Source organism: Aquarana catesbeiana, linkage group LG04 (assembly GCF_042186555.1).
Source record: "Aquarana catesbeiana isolate 2022-GZ linkage group LG04, ASM4218655v1, whole genome shotgun sequence".
NCBI classification, from domain to species: Eukaryota; Metazoa; Chordata; class Amphibia; order Anura; family Ranidae; genus Aquarana; species Aquarana catesbeiana.
In genome coordinates this window covers 235,159,679-235,180,012 of record NC_133327.1, presented here as the reverse complement: position 1 = coordinate 235,180,012, position 20,334 = coordinate 235,159,679, and the positions used below count along the sequence as shown (strand labels likewise).

Genomic DNA, 20,334 nt, shown 5'->3' with positions numbered 1-20,334 from the left:
ATCCTGTCAATATGATTGGGATCCATCCAGAGCCTGGTTTGGCTTCTGCTGCATCAGCTGACAGCGAGATATAGCACATGGTCAACTGATTCTGGGTCACAGAAGAGCAAATGTAAGTGCACTCATGTGACTCACAAGAGAAGTATTTATTTATTGTGGTAATCCATGAAAAAACATGTGTCCAAGTATGTTACATTGCAATGCGAGCCTACAGTATGCAGTGTAAGCCAATGCTCATTGCTCACACATAGCAGTGCATCACAATGCATATGCCATATGTTGTGTTGCAGTGCCGTGGCAACAAAAAGGGTCATATGTGCTGGCAACATAATGAATGTGTTGCCTTAAAGCAATGCATGTATCCACTGCACTGGACCGAAAAAGGGTGAACCCAGATTGAATGTCTTTGGCATTCCAGCAAGGTGGAATTACTACAAGATTTTAGTAATAAAAATAGTAATCATTAGCAGTAATCAGCAGGGATTCATGAAGAATCATTCTTGCCAAACCAATCTATTAACCTTCTATGAGGAGGTGAGTTGCCATCTAGATAAAGGAAGGCCCATAGACGTGGTGTATCTGGATTTTGCAAAAGCATTTGACACAGTTCCCCATAAACGTTTACTGTACAAAGTAAGGTCCATTGGCATGGACCATAGGGTGAGTACGTGGATTGAAAACACAAGGGTGAGTTCAGAGGGTGGTGATAAATGGGGAGTACTCGGAATGGTCAGGGGTGGGTAGCGGGGTCCCCCAGGGTACTGTGCTGGGACCAATCCGTTTTAATTAATTCATAAACGACCTGGAGGATGGGATAAACAGTTCAATCTCTGTATTTGCAGACAATACTAAGCTAAGCAGGGCAATAACTTCTCCGCAGGATGTGGAAACCTTGCAAGAAGATCTGAACAAATTAATGGGGTGGGAGTTTAACAAGACTCATGGCCACTCATTAAAATTAGAAGAAAAGAGGTTTAACCTTAAACTACGTAGAGGGTTCTTTATTGCAAGTGCGGCAAGGATGTGGATCCCCCCTCCACAGGCGGTGGTCTCAGCGGGGAGCATCGATAGTTTCAAAAAACTATTAGATAAGCACCTGAACAGCCACAACATACAGGGATATACAATGTAATACTGACATATAATCACACACATAGGTTGGACTTGATGGACTCGTGTCTTTTTTCAACCTCACCTACTATGTAACCACAGAGATCTCAAGAGACACAAGACACCCTTGGGTGATTTACCTGCCCAAGTCAAAAGTACCAGTTTTTGAAGGACTGATCCATTATTGTGCCAGATTTGTTGCTTGCCAAAATCTAAAACACAGCTGACCTTGTAAGACATGCCAAACAAAAAGATTTCATAATCCAAAGTAGTAAAAAAGCTGGCAGTCGGAATGACACATTTATAGTTGGTAACCAACCAACACACAACACCTGAACAGAGAGGCATCTCTGTAAGTTATTTTAAAATATTGAAAACCAAGTCCTGTGATTTTTTTTTGCCAACTTGACCTAAGTATTATGGTTTACAGACACAGGTCTCACTCCAGAATGCTCATATTTACCCTTTCTAAATAAAGCTACCTGTGCTCAGTTGGTGAACTCTTACAAAGGGATTTCAGGGTGCAGCAATAGATTTGTCCCCCTCCCCAGCAGCACATAACCATCTTTCCTTTATTTCCCCACCATTCTATTCAGCCATCAGGAGAGGGAGCCCTGTGTAAGCTCACAGTTGTCCCAGTCAGGGCTTATACAGGGCTAAAGAAGGGAAGTGAGCCACACAGTCATATCCTGAAGTACCAAATAATTATTTGTAGTGGCTAGATGGTAATGTAGGTGACAGAAGGAAAGGCAAGTATGGCCTGCTGCAGAAAGGAGCAACCTGATGCTTTGCCCTGTATGGTTAAATCACAAGTTTTCTTTAATAAAGGACTCCAGGTTTCCTTTTGTCAATAAAAATTTAGTTTGGGCCAGCATGGTCCAAAGTATTACTTACAGTCAGGGCATCGACAGAGGGGTACCACCAGTCTTGTAGGGGATCCGACACACAGAAGGGCACAGACAGGGAGGGGGATTGATGCAGCGTGGGTTATTTACAGGAAGTATGCCCTGTGCGGCTCTCTGCGGCAGCTGAAAGCTGGTTTCTCCCCCCTACTGGCTTTCAGCTGCTGGAGGGAGACCCACACAGGGAATCATTCCTGTAATTGCCCTCCTACTGTGTGCAGTGTACAGATCATGCACAAATCACGGCAGCATAAATATGGTTGGCATTCATATGTAAATTGCACAATATTTATATGTAAATCCTGTGGGCATGTGTATGTAAATTGGGTGGGCATCTAAAAACCCGCTGGGATTCATATGCAAATCACACCCCCTCCTCTGCATGCCGCCCACCTGCCCTTCATAGTGAGCAAGTGAAGGAGCTGGTAAATATGTCATTTTACCAATTTACCAGCCCCTTCCTTTTCTGAATGGACAAAGTAGATAATCACTCCTGTTTCCATTAATAACTAAAGCATAATAAAATGTGTTTACTATGCTTTTGTTTCTGAATGAACTGGAGCTTGTCACCTATTAATTATCCTTCAGTGTAGCTGAGGCTATAGAGAAAAAGGAGCTGAAGAAATCTGTGTCCTCATTTCCTCAGTCTCAAAGGTGAGATGTTAGGGGTCTGTTTAGACCCCTGATAATTCACCTTAGCCTCCAAGCACTCCCTGCCTTGCATGTACACAAAGAGGCAGGGATGTTAATGACATTGTTGACCTACTGTTTACAGCACCACTTGGCACTCACGTGACCTGCCGGAGCTCTTCTTCCCCACTCCAAATACTGCAGAGGGAGGGGCCGAGATCCCTGCTGACATCAGCCCCGTTCTGAGCACTGCAGATGGAGGGGCCACTTACGTCAGCCAGGAGGAGAGGTGAAGATCTCCAGCGGGTCATGTGAGCGACCAGCAGCGCTGTAAATAAGGTATTTGACAATAAATTTACAAAAGGAAACACAGTGGATATTATATAATCCTTTTACAAAATCTTTTTAAAAGGACTTTACTAGGGCTTATTTACAGGGTAGGGCTTATATTGCTACACTCCCCAAAAATCACGCTAGTTGTTATTTTCAGGGGAAACACGTATGTAACTTGATCCAGCAAGATATCACCAATGATACCACAGTCACTTGTCAGAAACTTTTGCACTGTGCCCATGCATGTGCTCTCCACTCATTCCTGCAGACAGTCCCTGTCAGATGGAGCACAACCTCTCCATAGGAATGAATGAGGGTACAGTTCACAGGTCCAGCTAAGATGATTCAGGGCCCATTCACACCAGATGCGGTGGGGCTGAGTTGGGCCGCTGGCTATTCCAGCGCAGTCCCACCACTTGAAAAGGTAAAATTCCTGGTCTCATCTGCCAGGTTCCCACTGCTACAATCTGGTGGTGTGCGCTGTTAAAAAAAAAAAGCACTGTGTGCACTACTTGTTTCCAGTGCAGCGCAATGCGAGGCAATCCACCGCCTTGCACCGCACGGCTAGAAGTTGATTTTTATGCAATGTCTGTGTGACATCTCAATAAAGTTTAAAAAAAAAGAAAAGGGAGCTGTCTGATGAGCCAAGACTGGCGCATTAGCACTGTGATGATTAAACTGGACTGCACACTAGCCATTGTGTTTTAATCCATTTTGTAAAAAGATTATATAATGTTGTGTGTCTCTTTTTGTAACTTTGTCAAACATACCATATTTACAGCACAGCTGGGCGCTCACGTGACCCGCTGGAGCTCTTCTTCCCTGCACAGAATACTGCAGAGGGAGGGGCTGAAATCCCCGCTGTCAGCCCGCTCCGAGCACCGTGATGATTATACTGGACTGCACACCAGCCATTGCGGTGGATTTACTAAAAGTTGAGTGTGCAAACTCTGGTGCAGCTGTCCATAGAAATCAATCAGCTTCCAGGTTTTTTTTTTGGGGCATACTTTAATTGAAAAAGCTGAAGTTAGAAGCCGACTGGCTACAATGCAGAGCTCCACCACATTTTGCACTCTCCACTTTTAGTAAATTGACCCCATTGTGTTGTAATGCATGGGCTGGTGTGAAGACATAAGGTGCTGCAGCCTCCTCCTCAGTAAGGATGAGCTCCGGCGTGTGTTCGCACAGCCCCCGCCAGGAAGTCTGCACTGCGCTGATCACAGGCAGTGAGACATTGTCCCGATGTGCGGCTGCAGAGATCGGGAAATGTCTCACTGTGTGTGATCAGCGCGATGCTGACCTCCTGGCGGGCTCTGTGCGAACACACGCCGGAGCTCATCCTTACTCCTCAGTGATATGTGACTGAATAGGAGGCAGGAGTGGGGACAGCACACCACTAAGAAGGATCAGCATGGCAGCCAGGCAACTAGCATTATCAGGAGGAGCTAGCTGGGACATCCCCTAGGAAAGGTCTCCATTACACCCACTGTGACTGACCAGGAAGGCAGAAGAGCTGACAATCACTTTACTCGATATCTAGACCATAGCTCATGGTGGGGGTTCTGCTCCATTGCAGCTCTAATGTGTAGAAAAGAGAACAAGGACCGGCATGGAGCTTATGTCTGCTCTCTCTCACCTCCACCGTATACTCCTCCGCTCATCTCCAGCTTGTATACCGATACCGGCCACTACCGGGACCCTACAAACCAACCAAACAAGCCGGGAGCCGCACGCTAAGCGCCAACAATGGGCTGAAGGACCTGCAGTGACATCACAGTCATGCGACCGGCTCCGAGGGTGGGAGGTGCTTAGAGGTCGCAGCGTGAGCCATGCCGTGCTGGTTGCGTGCGTTCTGTATGGTTGTCCTCGGTGTGGGCGGAGTAAACACTGATACTGCTGAATGAAGAGCCTGTGCCCGTTTATTTCTCTTTATGTGTGTTCTAATAAACGTCTATATAGGCTCACGTTCAGTCTAATTAGAGAGCCGAGTCTCCCCAGTGCAGTGGATGGCACCATTACAGTGCGGCGGAGACTTGAATGGAGGCTGACTTTGTACTTGTGATCAAAAAATGCAACCAGTGCAAAGGGTTGCACCGATACTAGTATCGATATTGGTGCCGATGCCGAGCATTTGCACAAGTATTTGTACGGCACCATACATAAAGTGCGGCAGTGCTGCCGCTCTGTGCCAGATTTCATACCTAGTACATGATCTGACACTTCCGAGTCTGGGGATTGCCTGTGCCGCCGGCGACCCGGCACTGGGTACCGCAGACCTGCTGATTATACAGCACACAGGCAGAACGGCGATCTCCCTATGTAAACAAAGCCGATTGATGTTTTGTTAGAAGGATGGGCTCGGACGTGTTTGCACAAGCCACGTGCAGAGCCCCCCAGGAAGTCGGCACAACGCCGCGCTAATCACAGGTAGTGAGACATTTTCCTGATGTGCGGCTGCAGAGATCGGGAAATGTCTCACTGCCTGTAATTAGCGCAGCGCCGTGCCGACTTCCTGGCGGGCTCTGCACGTGGAGTGTGCGAACACGCCCGAGCCAATCCTTAGTTAGAAGGAAAGGTATTTATCCTGTGTGTCTGCAAAGCAGGAAAATAGACCAATGCCTTCCCCCCAGTCAAAGTACCTCCCCCACAGTGAGAAAGCACAGGCTAGGAACACATTTAACCCTTTGATCACCCCCTTGTTAACCCCTTCCCTGCCAGTGTCATTAGTACAGTGACAGTGCATATTTTTAGTACTGATGACTGTATTAGTGTCACTAGTCCCCAAAAAGTGTTAAAAGTGTTGGTTAGTGTCTGATCTGTCTGCCACAATATCGCAGTCAAGTCGCTGATCGCCGCCATTACTTGTAAAAATAAACAAATAAATATATCCCATAGCTTGTATAATCTATTACTTTTGCGCAAACCAATCAGTGTACATTTATTGGGATTTTTTTTTTTATTTTTTACGAAAGACATGAAGCAGAATGCATATTGGAATAAAATGATGAAGAAATTTGATGTTTTACATTTTTTTATTGGATGTTTTATAGCAGAAAGTAAAAAATATTGTTTTTTTTCTTCAAAATTATCAGTCTTTTTTTTTTTTTGTTTATAGTGCAAAAAATATAAACTGCAGAGGTGATCAAATACCTCCAAAAGAAATCTCTATTTGTGGGAAAAAAGTACGTCAATTTTATTTAGGAGCAGCGTCGCACAGCCGCACAATTGTCATTTAAAGTAATGCAGTGCCATATAGCAAAAAATGGCCTGGTCATGGAGGGGGGGGGGGGGGGGGGTAAATCTTCCAGAGGTCAAGTGGTTAAACTTCACTAAAACCCGGAGTTAGGCTTTAACAGAGCAAAAAAGGGATAAATAGGTGAAATAGGTTGTTAGTGGTTTGTATGCCCCTTAGAATGTCGGATTTATGACATTTTAATGAATTTCTCCTGCGATAATAGGAGCCGGGTATGTGCCAACAGATGGAGCCCGGGATAATAATATAGAGAGCGATATCACAGGCTCCGCCTCCCATCCTGCCGGGGGCACGTCACCCCACCGTGCCAGCACTTGGCATACGGCAGGATTATCTATATTTATCTTGTACTCCTTTCTTGTATATATTAAACTACAATACTGAAGCCCCGGCCCTAAAACGAAGGGGGGCCACATCTCCCTTTTTACCTAATAAAGTGTTTCTCAAGGGGGAGGAGCCATTCTGGGTGGTCAATGTGGATGGTGAAGCAGCTTGAGACAAGTCACCCTGACCTTACCAAACATGAACAGATTGGTGAAATGGGCCATTTATTGATACCTAGGGGACATCAAAGCCTACGTTTAGTTACATCGGACACATCGGCCTCTCAACGAGCATATTAAGTGGGTATCCCCGTCCCCCACCACCACCCGCTGACTCCCACAGCTGCCGAGCATCCAGTGGAGTGAAGGGCAATGCTTACGCGAGTATTCAGCTCGCGATCCGCAGACTGCACACTGCCTGGGGCCATGTTTGAAGCCCCTGCCTCGAGTCCAGACCCCTTCTCCCATCTTGCAGCTGAGGACCTGGAACAGTCTCCCGCTATGAGCGAGGACCCGATGGCGGCCCCGCTCCAGCAGCCGTCACTGCGGGATGCTGATCTCCTCTCCCACTTCAAGATTATGCTGCAGGCAGAGCTCTCGGCAGCAACCACCAAGCTGGCCACCCACCTCACTAAGGAAATCAGGGAGCTCAGCTCCCGCACCAATGACCTGGAGAACAAGATGGATGCTGCTGCTGCTGTCCTGGAAAACCACGAACAGGACATTTCTGAAAAAAGAGCTAGATGTGGCCCTACTACGCCTGGAGGATTTTGAGAACAGGGCCCGCAGGGGCAATCTGCGCTTGCGGGGCATCCCTGAAACAGTCATGGACCTCGCCTCCACTGCCACGGCTCTGTTCCAGGAGCTTGTCCCAGCCATCCCCATTGACAGGCTGGAATTTGACCGCATCCACCGGGCACTCGGCCCCAAGAAATCTGAGGGACCACCCTGTGACATCATTATCAAGTTCACCTATTACCGCACCAAGGAAACCCTCCTTCGTGCGGCTCGGGACAAACCCAACCTTACGTTTCAGGGATACCGCTACCAAGTCTTTGCGGATCTTTCCCAGACCACGATTGTGAAAAGGAGACAGATGAAGCCTTACACCTCAGCTCTCCAGTCGCATCAAATTCGTTACCGCTGGGGCTTCCCCTTCAAGCTCTCCTTCTCATACAATGGTCGCAGCCACATGCTGACCTCACCAGATGAAGCACAGTCCGTCCTGGACTCACTCCAGTTGCTACCATCTGGTAAAAACGCCCAAAGCCCTTCCGGATCAGCCCCCCTCAACTCACCGCTAACCTCCCAGGTCGCACGTGGGAAAAGGTCAAAGGGCCAAGAAGCCCCCCCCTCCCATTCCATCTGTGGCTGGTTCCCAACGTTCTCATCCAGGATGACCTCTGAAACCGTAAGTCCTATCTTTCTCCTTCGGTCCTCCGGACCTTTCTGTATTTCACCAGCCATCCCCCGTAAGTGATGGTTGGATCGGACCCCTCCCACGATAATGGCATTTGACTTTCCCTATTTACACATGCCCACTGATGGCCATACTTGGGTTGGGTTATGTGCTGTGCCCTCCCCCCTACCACCAGCCTGCCTGGACCCAACCTGCTGATGCGGACTTTGATGTCGCCCCCTCACCATCCATGTTTATGACTGCCTTCCACTTCTCCTACTCACTCTGATTGAAAATCTCTGAGCCCTTTCACTCACTTTTGTACCCTGTTAGACTCAATTGTGCTGCTCTGGGACTTTCCAAACATATTAGCTTATTCCAAACCATGCAGCACCTGACTCTTTTTGCCACTCACCACCCAAGTTACCTCCTCAGGATCTCCACTCCGGACTTCCATGTCGTGTTAACACCACAGACTCCTTAAGCTGTGACATTGCATCCAGAACCCCACTGTTTTCTTTGAATTACGGGGTTCCTCCCCGTCTCCTTAAACGTATGGTAATGAGGAAGCACAGTACATTGGAAAACAAATGTGAACAAATATCTGCGCTAACTAGAAAAAAGGATTAGCAGCCAGCATAGTTTGTTGATTCATCAAACGCACATGAAAAAAGGTCAAAATGCAGCGCTAAATTGAAACAAAGTTATCAGGTGAATATAATAGTCCATAAAAACTTTTTCAAGAGTAAAGATAACGTGAAGCCTCTACTAAACTTCAGTATGCACAAAGAAAGCACACCACACCCGCGTGCTGCCAATCTGCTTACCAGAAAAATATGAAAAACATGCGATGTAATCATATGATGCCAACGCTCAACAGTAACTCCGAATGACACACTCCATCACAGACAGCCAGAAAATGGGAAAAACCAGGTAGTCACATATCATCAGGACATCAAGATTCACATGAGAAGATGAATGGATTATGCAGTCACCAGCAGGATAACCCAGTAGGGAGAGAGCAATAATAGTGAAGCCCGTATAGGTAAAACTTAGGCATTTATTGTAGTCTACTTACAAGTATAAAATGTACATCATCACAGAAAGAAAATGATCCGTGGCTCGCAGCGTGCTTGCATCGGCCAGCCTGACATGTTTAAGCCTATGTGGATATCATCAGACGCCTCTGATGATGTACATTTTATACTTGTAAGTAGACTACAATAAATGTTTTACCTATACGGGCTTATTATATATTATATATATCCTATTTTAATAAACCATGATATTGGACATTTTCTTCATAAAAACTACTTTCTATATATCCATTAAGAACTTTTTCCTCGATCTTGTACATTGCTGTTCTAAAGCCCCCCATTGGGGAAAATGATCCTTTTATAACATATTTTCGGGGTGTGCAGCTCCTTCCATCTCTTCTATATGTGTCCTCCCCTTATCGATAACCAATGTGCAGCCTCTTTTACTAGTCTGCTTGGGCTCTCTGGGGGCCCGCTTCCTGATGGCGCTTAAGCCTGGTGACGGGCTTCCGGAGATCCCTTGACGGACTTTATGTCTGGTCCCCCCGGCTAGTTGGCTGGAGACCAGTCTAACTGTATGATCCGAAACTCAGGGGTTCTCTGATCTCTCACTGTAACTCATCCTCAGGTTGGCTATTAGCACCCGTAAACTTGCCTTACCCCTTTAGTTTGGCCCCCTCTTTTTTTAATTTTCTTTTTCTCTCCCCTCTCCCTTTCATTTGATTGACTCAGCCAGTGATTCCCTCCCCCCCTTCCTCCCGTAACCCCCCTTTTCTTGCTGAAGTTTGAGCTATCAAGACCTAGAATGGCCATGTGTCCGGCGGTCGAGCCCCCCGCCTTACACGTCTTGCCGAAGATGTGGTCCACGCTCAGCGTGGCCTACTTAGTACATTTGCACTGTTTTTGTATTTTTGTTTTTGTGGGGTTTTTTTGTCCTTCCCCCGTCCTGCCTCTTGTCTCCTGTCTTGCACCCTTCTCTCTCTTTCTCTTTTCTTCTTCCCTCAGGCTGGAAATCCACAAAAGTCGTTGGCCGGGATCCCTACTGAACTTAGTTGCAGCTGCTGGACACCATCACGTGAGCTAACCATCATCTCCTCGCTATGACCCAATCTCCATTGAAGTTTTATTCCCATAATATCAATGGTTTTAATTCACCAGTAAAACGTCCAAGATGTTTCATCAGCTAAAATCTAGCTGCGTTGACGTAGTGTGCTTGCAAGAGACCAGGTTTTCCTCCTCTTCTGCCCCGAAATTTGTTTCCTTTCACTTTCCTACTTTTTACCTGGCTTCCGCCCCCGAGAAGCAGAGGGGGATTCTAATTGCCTTTAGATGCGATCTCCTATTCTCATGCTCCAAAGAAATAACATACCCAACCGGTAGATACCTACGACTCCAGGGCACGTTAAATGGCCAGAATGTAACCCTGGTTGGGTACTATGCCCCCAACCACTTCCAACATAAGTTTTTCTCCACTTTCTCAAGTCGTGTCACAACATAGCTCCGGGACCCTTATCCTGATGGGTGACACAAACCTAGCTCTGGACTCCTCGGCGGACAGGAAATACTCATCTGGATCCCCCCCTTCCATGACCTGGTTGTGGAGGAACAGATGAGATCCCTTGTGCAATCCCACGGCTTGGTAGATGCCTGGCGGGAGCTCCATCCCCGCGATCGCGACTTCACCTACTACTCCAGCCCACACGATAGCTTTTGTAGGATAGACCACGTTTTCATTCCTTTACCCTTCATCTCCAATATCCATAAGATTACGATCCCCCCTTACGCGTGGTCGGATCATGACCCTATCGTTTTTCTGCTCACCCTCTCAGGTCTGACACGCCCTACCTTTCAGTGGCGATTTAATGACTCACTCCTTACATCACAAGACGCCCTCCTTGAGATCCATACACGACTCCAAACTTTCTTTAAGGAAAATGTAGGCTCCGTGTCTTCGCCCATCTCTCTCTGGGAGGCCCATAAGGCTACCATGAGAGGCCACTGTATATAATTGGCATCCTCCCGAAATTGCCATAGGGAAAAGCGGACCCAGGAACTTGCAGATCTTCTGGCCTCCGACCGAGCCGAGAGGGCCCTATGGTGGACAAAGCATAAATTTTATTCCTGCGCAAATAAACCAGGCGCAATGCTGGCTAAGAAACTCAATGCCACATCTCATAGCCATAAACCTATCCGCCTTCGTTCTGCCAACGGAGAACTCACCTCGGATCCAAACAAAGTCACTGCGGCCCTGCAGACTTCCTAGCCTCGCTTTATAGCAGACCTTCCCCCTTCCCTCTTAATCTCGCGGACGACTTCTTCCGCGATCTTCATCTTCCACATCATCCCTTTAATCCAGGACACACATTAATTACACAGGTTCTGTGACTGATTAAGGTGGTAATTAAACTCACTTGGTGCCTTATCTGCATTAAATCAGTCTCAGAACCTGTGTAATTAATATGTGTCCTGGATTAGGAAGGGAAGGGATGATGTGGCAACCCTACCCCCCATTCATGCGCCTGGCCCCCTTCAGGATGCTGGACGCATGGATTCCTATGGCGGGGGCGGGAGGGGGTGGTACTTTTTGAAGCACCTGATTAGAGCTAGTGCTCTTCCTCCCTGCCAATCATGAGGCAGGGCACCAGACCTTTTTCCCGATTGGCCAAAGCGCCAGGACACCCTATTGGATGCCTGGCGCTTAGGAAGAAGAGCAGAGGAGACACGCGCTGGAGTGGAGGTTGCCGCCGCTCTGGTGCACTTGGAGAGGAGCTGCTGCGGCAAGTGCCAGGGGGTCTGTCGGAGCCACGCGTGGGGGTGCTGCCAGAGCTGCGAGCCCCGCGAGTGGGGGGGGGGATGGTGGGCACAGTGGCTGCATATGATGGGCACAGTGACTGTATTTGGTGGGCACAGTGACTGCATATGATGGGCACAGTGACTGTATTTGGTGGGCAAAGTGGCTGCATATGCTGGGCACAGTGGCTGCACATGATGGGCACAGTGACTGTATTTGGTGGGCACAGTGGCTGTATTTGGTGGACACAGTGGCTGCATATGCTGGGCACAGTGGCTGCATATGATGGGCACAGGGGCTGAATTTGATGGCAAAGTGGCTGTATTTGATGGGCACAGTGGCTGCATTTGATGGGCCCAGTGGCTGCATATGATGGGCACAGTGGCTGCATTTGATGGGCACAGTGGCTGCATTTGATGCATTTGATGGGCCCAGTGGCTGCATTTGATGGGCACAGTGGCTGTATTTGATGTGCACAATGGCTGTATTTGATGGGCACAGTGGCTGTATATGATGGGCACAGCGGCTGCATTTTATGGCACAGTGACTGTATTTGATGGGCACAGTGACTGTATTTGATGGGCACAGTGACTGCATTTGATGGACACAGTGGTTGCATTTGATGGGCACAGTGGCTGCAATTGATTGCACAGTGGCTGCATTTGATGGGCAAAATGGCTGAATTTGATAGGCACAGTGAGGCTGCAATTGATGTTTTTTTTTTTTTTTAAGTATTTTTCAGTATTTTTGTTTGCGCCCCCCTAAAAATTTTGAGCACCAGCCGCCACTGCAATCCTCTATGATAGAGTGGCCAGACGGAAGCCACTCCTCCAGTTTAAGGCACATGACAACCCGCCTGGACTTTGCCAAAAGGCACCTGAAGGACTCTCAGACCATGAGAAACAAAATTCTCTGGTCTGATGAAACAAAGATTGAACTCTTTGGCCTGAATGGCAAGCGTCATGTCTGGAGGAAACTAGGCACCGCTCATCACCTGACCAATACCATCCCTACAGTGAAACATGGTGGTGGCAGCATCATGCTGTGGGGATGTTTTTCAGCGGCAGGAACTGGGAGACTAGTCAGGATGGAGGGAAAGATGAATGCAGCAATATACAGAGACATCCTTGATGAAAACCTGCTCCAGAGCGCTCTGCACCTCAGACTGGGGCAAAGGTTCATCTTCCAACAAGACAACGACCCTAAGCACACAGCCAAGATAACAAAGGAGTGGCTACGGGACAACTCTGTGAATGTCCTTGAGTGGCCCAGCCAGAGCCCAGACTTGAACCCAATTGAACATCTCTGGAGAGATCTGAAAATGGCTGTACACTGACACTCCCCATTCAACCTGATGGAGCTTGAGAGGTCCTGCAAAGAAGAATGGGAGAAACTGCCCAAAAATAGGTGTGCCAAGCTTGTAGCATCATTCTCAAAAAGACTTGCGGCTGTAATTGGTGCCAAAGGAGCTTCACCAAAGTATTGAGCAAAGTCTGTGATACTTATGTACATGGGAGGAGTCTGTGATACTTATGTACATGGGAGGAGTCTGTGATACTTATGTACATGGGAGAAGTCTGTGATACTTATGTACATGGGATTTTTTCCTTTTTTAATTTTAACCACTTAAGGAACGGGCCTATTTTTCAGACTTATTATATTATATATTATATTATTATATGTAGTTATTTACAAGTTAATTATAATTATAATTTATATATAAAAATCATTTTTTTTTTTTGCTAGGAAATTGCTTAGAACCCCCCCAAACATTATATATATTTTTTTCTAATACCCTAGAGAATAAAATGGCGGTCGTTGCAATACTTTCTGGCACATCGTATTTGCGCAGCGTTCTTACAAGCGCACTTTTTTGGAAAAAATACACTTTTTTAAATTAAAAAATAACACAACTTAAAGTTAGCCCAATTTTTTTATATTGTGAAAGATAATGTTACGCCGAATAAATTGATACCCAATGTCACGCTTAAAAATTGCACCCGCTTGTGGAATGGCGACAAACTTTTCCCCAAAAAATCTCCATAGGCGATGTTTAAAAATTTCTATAGGTTACCAGTTTTGAGTTACAGAGGAGGTCTAGGGCTAGAATTATTGCACTCTCTCTAAAGATTGCGGTGATACCTTACATGTATGGTTTGAACACTGTTTTTATATGCCGGCGCTACTCACATATGCGTTTGCTTCTGCGTGCAAGCTTGGCGGGACAGGACGCTTTAAATTTATAATTTTTATTTTTCTTATTTATTTATTTATTTTATTTGACACTGTTCTTTTAAAAAAATGTTTTGGGTTACTTTTATTCCTATTACAAGGAATGTAAACATCCCTTGTAATAGAAATAAAAGCATGACAAGACCTCTTAAATATGACATCTGGGGTCAAAAAGACTCATATTTACACTAAAATGCAATAAAAGGGTTATCTTCACCCTCACTCGGCATCCAGGCAGTGAGGGGGCAGGAACAGATCGTCTCCGCCACTACCAACGGCTCCGGTAAGCAGAGGAGACGACTGGAGCGCGGCGGGAGGGGGGGCTTCTCCCACCACCGATAAAAGTGATCTCGCGGCGAATCTCCTGCTGAGACCACTTTTATCAGAAAGAGGACAGTCCGCCGTTTTTAAAAATACCAGGGGTTATGGCAGCTAACTAGCTGCTAGCTGCTGCCATAACAACGGTATTTAACATCAAAATAGCAACGTACAACAACGGCGGCTGGTCCATATGTAGTTAATAAATTTGCAAAGATTACAAGTAAACTTCACTCATGTTGTCATTATGGGGGATTGTTTGTAGAATTTTGAGGAAAATAATACATTTAGTCCATTTTGGAATAAGGTTGTAACATAACAAAATGTTATGACATGGATCTATGCCTTCCCCTAGTACAAGCAACTCCACCATGGTAAGAAAACACCAGCTAGGCACACAAGGTTACCCTTTGATCGCCCCTGATGTTAACCCCTTCCCTGCCAGTGTCATTAGTACAGTGACAGTGCATATTTTTAGCACTGATCACTGTATTGGTGTCACTGGTCCCCAAAAAGTGTCACTTAGTGTCTGATTTGTCCGCCGCAATGTCGCAGTCATGCAGATCAGCACCATTACTAGTAAAAAAAAAAAAATATCCCATATTTGTAGACGCTCTAACTTTTGTGAACCAAAATCAATATACACTTATTGGGATTTTTTTTTTACCAAAAATATGTAGCAGAATAACCTAAATTGATGAAGACATTTTATTTTTTTAATTTTCTTATTGGATGATTTATAGCAAAAAGTGAAACATATTTATTAAATTTTTTTGTTTATAGTTGATCAAATACCACCAAAAGAAAGTTCTATTTGTGGGAAAAAAGGACATCAATTTTATTTTGGTACAACATTGCATGACTGCGCAATTGTCAGTTAAAGTAACGCAGTGCCGTATCACAAGAAATGGCCTGGTCATGAAGGGGGGTAAAACCTTCCAGAGCTGAAGAGGTTAAACCCTAATGGTGGTGTTAATCACATAATCTGATTGATCTGCTTCAATAGGAATAATCGATCTATAGATGACAACCCATTTAATCAATATGATACATCTAGGGAAGTGGATTTTAATGGAAAGGATACAATCATAATGGATAGTAAATGTATTCCTGTTTCCATGGAGTAATCCCATAATCTGATTGGTCACAATAGTAGAGTGGGAGTGGTTTAGATCTTTATCACTGTCTGGGGCCCCCATAGTGGAGATTTGGTCCTCACTTCCTCCAGGGTCAGAAAGGCAGGAAGTGAGCAGAATCTCTCCCATAGCAATAAATAAGGGAAAACGGAGCATCTACTCTACTCTTGCATTGCAGAGTCTCCTTCTAGGAATAAATGTTTTCAGGGACCACTAGGATTCCCCCAAATGGTTACAAGGGAACCCATACTGAGAGAAATATGTAGGATGCCATTGCTGATCGCCTTCTGAAAATGCTATACTCCTGGCTGGCTCTGGCTTCCATGCTTTCTGCATCACTGCATGTTCATTTAGAACTTGTTCCCAACCAGTGATGGAGAACGGACAGAAAGCATCAGACTAACAGCCAGGCAATGAGTAGATTCAGTCTCTGTATTCTCCCATAATAAACAATCCTGGGGCTTTACAAGACGCCCCCCCTACCCTCATATCAAACACTCTCATTTCTTCACTCAACCTCTGATTGGTTGCTATTGGTTACATGTATGTATACATGTTCTAGAGAACATAGAGCCCTATACATGAGATGTCAGCTAAAAGGTAAAAAAATCTTGTTGTCATAGCAACCATTTTGTTTACAAACCCGAGCTGTAAAAAAAATAACATCCTCCTGCTGTCTATTTTACAGCTCAGATGTGTAAACAAACCGTATGCAGTGGCAACAAGGTTGTTTAGTTATAAATAAATTAAAAAAACATAAGGGTACATGAGAGATCAGCTAGAAAGGTAAACAACACTTTTGCCATAGCAACCAGTTTGTTTACTTGTTTACAAACCTAAAAAGGTTTGTCAGCTAAAAGGTAAACAAGCTTGTTGTCATAGCAACCATGCTGTTTACTTGTTTACAAACCTGAGCTGTAAAAAAAAACACACATCCTTCTGCTGTCTGTTTTACAGCTCAGATTTGTAAACAAGTAAACAAACCGGTTGCTATGACAACAACCTTGTTTACATTTTGGCTGACAAACCTTTTTTTAGGTTTGTAAACAAGTAAACAAACTGATTGCTATGACAACAAGGTTGTTTAGATTTAGAAGGAAATATAGGGGGCCTCTACATGAGATATCAGCTAGAAAGGTAAACAACACTGTTGTCATAGCAACCGGTTTGTTTACAAACCTGAGCTGTAAAATAGACAGCATAAATATATGAATAAGAAAGCAAAATAAAGTCGGCGCTGATCCTCCTCACTAATAACTACTGATCTATGATACCAACAATATCTAGCTGTGTCATTTCCATATCATTCACCACCATACAATAAATACTAAATATCCACATTTGTGAAAGATATATGAAGATAAAACACAGGATACAACACCGAAAAAAAACAAAAAAAACCTCCAAAAAACGGTCCCTGAAAATATTCATCCACAAAATTCTGTTATTGTATTTATCAAACGTCATCCCATCCCCCGTGCTTTTATAAAAGTGATCCTTAAAATTCAATACAAAAAGTGCTCCCCCGCCAGTGATGGTGCTAATGCCCCTCCCCCCAGAACCCTGAGGACTTCTGGGCCAATCACACGTTATTCTATCACCAAAATCCACCAAATCAGCGTTTCTTCATCCAATAGATATATTCTCCCCTCAATGGATTTCCACCAATCACCCAAAAAGGAAAAGACAAGGTCATCGTACAACGCGCTTTTATTAATAAATCCCCTTTAGAAGCTCCTCCCACAATCTATATGCTTCCACATTGCAGTGCCCAGACCGGCATCAGCTCCATCAGCAGATTTCTATCCATTAATATCCTCCAAGTAGTGCCCCCAGCACTGCCGTTCCTCCCACCATCTTCCCTCTCTATACAAACTATTCTCTTTTCACTCTCATTTCTCTCATTTGGCTTATTAATAAAATTACATTCAAATATAAAATGGGCCAATGAGTAACTGCTTGTCTTTGGCAGACTAAGATGTTCCTACGAGTCCAGCTTAATCCACATGCAGTGCAGCATAAGAGCTGTTACATTGTACAGAAACATACATCAAGAAGTTGCAGTCCCACCACAAGTTAGAGGAATGAAGTGGTTAGCTCTGCCTGGCAGCACCGGGGTCGTCGGTTCAATTCCCAACCACAGCGCCACCTGCCTGGAGTTTGCATGTTCTCCCTGCGCCTGCGTGGGTTTCCTCCGGGGACTCCAGTTTCCTCCCACACTACAAAGACATGCTGGGAAGTACATCCCTAAGTCCCTAGTATGTATATGAATGTGAGTTAGGGAGCTTAGATTGTAAGCTCCTTGGGGGCAGGGACTGGTGTGACTGTACAATATACAGGATGGAAATAAATTACTGAGCACAGCTGCAATGTCTCCAGTACTGACTGATCATTATCACATGGCCTACCTGTTGGATTGGCTCTGCAGACTCCTCTTCTCTGTTGCTGATACCTGCAGGTTTCCTGCCAATCCCCTGGACAGGTTTGTCCTCTGGGCTTTGGGCTTGTACGGCCCTCTGTGGAGACATCAATTACACAGCGAGACCCTTTATCTCCATAGCAACAGTAAGACCCCCCATAACCCAGAAATCTTGGGGAGCCCCCTCTAAGAAAATGTGCCCCTCCCCCCTCTCCCAATCTCAGCCGTCTCCTGCAGCTTTGGGAAGGTTTGTGGTTTGCGGGGACTCATCTTAGGAAGGTCCAGACGGGACTGGTGGTGCCAACCACAGAGCCGGCCATGGAGCGGGAGGTGGCCGCTATGTCCGACAGATGCAGTGAGTTTTGAGGATACGCTTGGTAGGTTTGATCTTCAGGCCCTACTTATGTGTATGTTGGTCTTGATGGTGGGTGCATCAGATGGGACACTGTAGGTGGCCTGGGGGATGCTATTGATTTAATGTGTCCGCATTCATCACGGCTTCATGACATTGTTCCTTCATCACTTTGGAAGAAATAGTTCCGGATTGGTCTGTTGCTACCCTCTACATTCTGTGGAAGGAGCATTTGAATGACATTTCAGGTAAACCTAAACTGTATATCTAATTGATTGAGGCCTTTATGTATCCTGTATATATATATATATATCCCCTTTTATTTTGACATTTCTGGTATTTCCACCAGCACCATTGTGCTCCTCCTGCCATCAATTGCCACCGCTGGTGTTGGCACCTCTTCTTACATCAGTTTTGGACCCTTTAGTAGTGTGCATTAGCTTGATTACATTCTATATACATGTTGAGTTTTATGTTCATGTTGTGTGCCCCTCTATATAGTACTCAGACCCTCATGGATATTCATTGAACATATTATTTATGTTGTTATATATTTTTGATACACATTTACTTTGATAACAGAAATGTTTATTTACAGTCATGCATGCTTATTAATAATTGTTAATGTCAATTTTTGTTGCATTATTGTTGGTATTTTTTATTTTAATTGTATCTGTATTTTTGTAGCTACATATTGCTTTATAAGCTCCTGAAGAAGCTGAAAAGTGAAACACGTAGAGCAACAAGCATCACGCTGGTTACAGTAGCTACTTTATGTGTATATTGTACATGGGCACTGAATTGTTTTTATGAAATGTGGACAACGTTCATTGTCCCCCGTTTCTTTTAAAACTTTGGACTCCAATAAAGATGTTTTTATAACAAAATATTTCTTTTGTTTGTTTTGGCACCATTAAAATCCCCTTCTGTTCTAAAATTCTTTGAAAACTATTGATAGATTCAAGATAAATGAAACCCTTTCATTGGATCCTTCTTTCCCATGGATGAGGGGCCACCCCCCCATATGTACACATGTGTAGGGATTGCCACGAACAATGATGAGGGGTCACCCCTATTTCTTCACTTTGGTGTTACATAGTTACATAGGTTACATAGTAGGTGAGGTCGAAAAAAGACACAAGTCCATCAAGTCCAACCTATGTGTGTTATTATATGTCAGTATTACCTTGTATATCCCTGTATGTTGTGGTCGTTCAGGTGCTTATCTAATAGTTTCTTGAAACTATCGATGTCCCCTGCTGAGCCCACAGCCTGTGGAAGGGATCTCCACATCCTTACCGCTCTCACAGTAAAGAACCCTCTACGTAGTTTAAGGTTAAACCTCTTTTCTTCTAATTTTAATGAGTGGCCACCTGTCTTGTTAAACTTCCTTCCGCAAAAGAGTTTTATCCCTATTGTGGGGTCACCAGTATGGTATTTGTAAATTGAAATCATATCCCCTCTCAAGCGTCTCTTCTCCAGTGAGAATAAGTTCAGTGCTTGCAACCTTTCCTCATAAGTAATATCCTCCAGACCCATTATTAGCTTTGTTGCCCTTCTTTGTTCTCGCTCCATTTCCAGTACATCCTTCCTGAGGACTGGTGCCCAGAACTGGACAGCATACTCTAGGTGCGGCGGACCAGAGTCTTGTAGAGCGGGAGAATTATCGTTTTATCTCTGGAACTAATCCCCTTTTTAATGCATGCCAATAATCTGTTTGCTTTGTTAGCAGCAGCTTGGCATTGCATGCCATTGCTGAGCCTATCATCTACTAGGACCCAAGTCCTTTTCCATCCTAGATGGGGTGCGGCAGAGTAATCTGCAATGCAGTGGTTCCCAGTCCCGGCTTCTTCTATATCAATCCACCGCAACAATTCAAGGGATTAAAATAAAAGAGGCCGGGTGTTTAATAATAAGAAACAGAAGCACTGCAGATTACTCCACCGCACCCAAAAGTAAAGAATCAGTCCCCTTTTTTATGCAATTAATTTTAGTGGGTCGGCATAACTGCTAGGCAACCAACATTTTTATTTAAAGGCCAACATTAGTCATCCCTGTGTCCCTGTCATGTTGGGATTATTTATTGTCCCTTGCACTGG

The 20,334-nt window shown here is 45.0% G+C and overlaps 1 protein-coding gene across 1 annotated transcript in view; it reads right to left on the bottom strand.

Annotated features, from left to right (window-relative positions):
* The window catches only part of LOC141139784 (actin-like protein 6A), a 30,674-nt gene extending 25,888 nt beyond the window's left edge, over positions 1-4,786 (bottom strand). Inside the window, exon 1 of the mRNA XM_073626266.1 lies at positions 4,612-4,786. Within this exon, the coding sequence (XP_073482367.1) occupies positions 4,612-4,636 (25 nt within the window). The 5' untranslated portion in view covers positions 4,637-4,786. The remainder of the gene's footprint in view (positions 1-4,611) is intronic.
* Between the last annotated feature and the right edge of the window lie 15,548 nt (positions 4,787-20,334).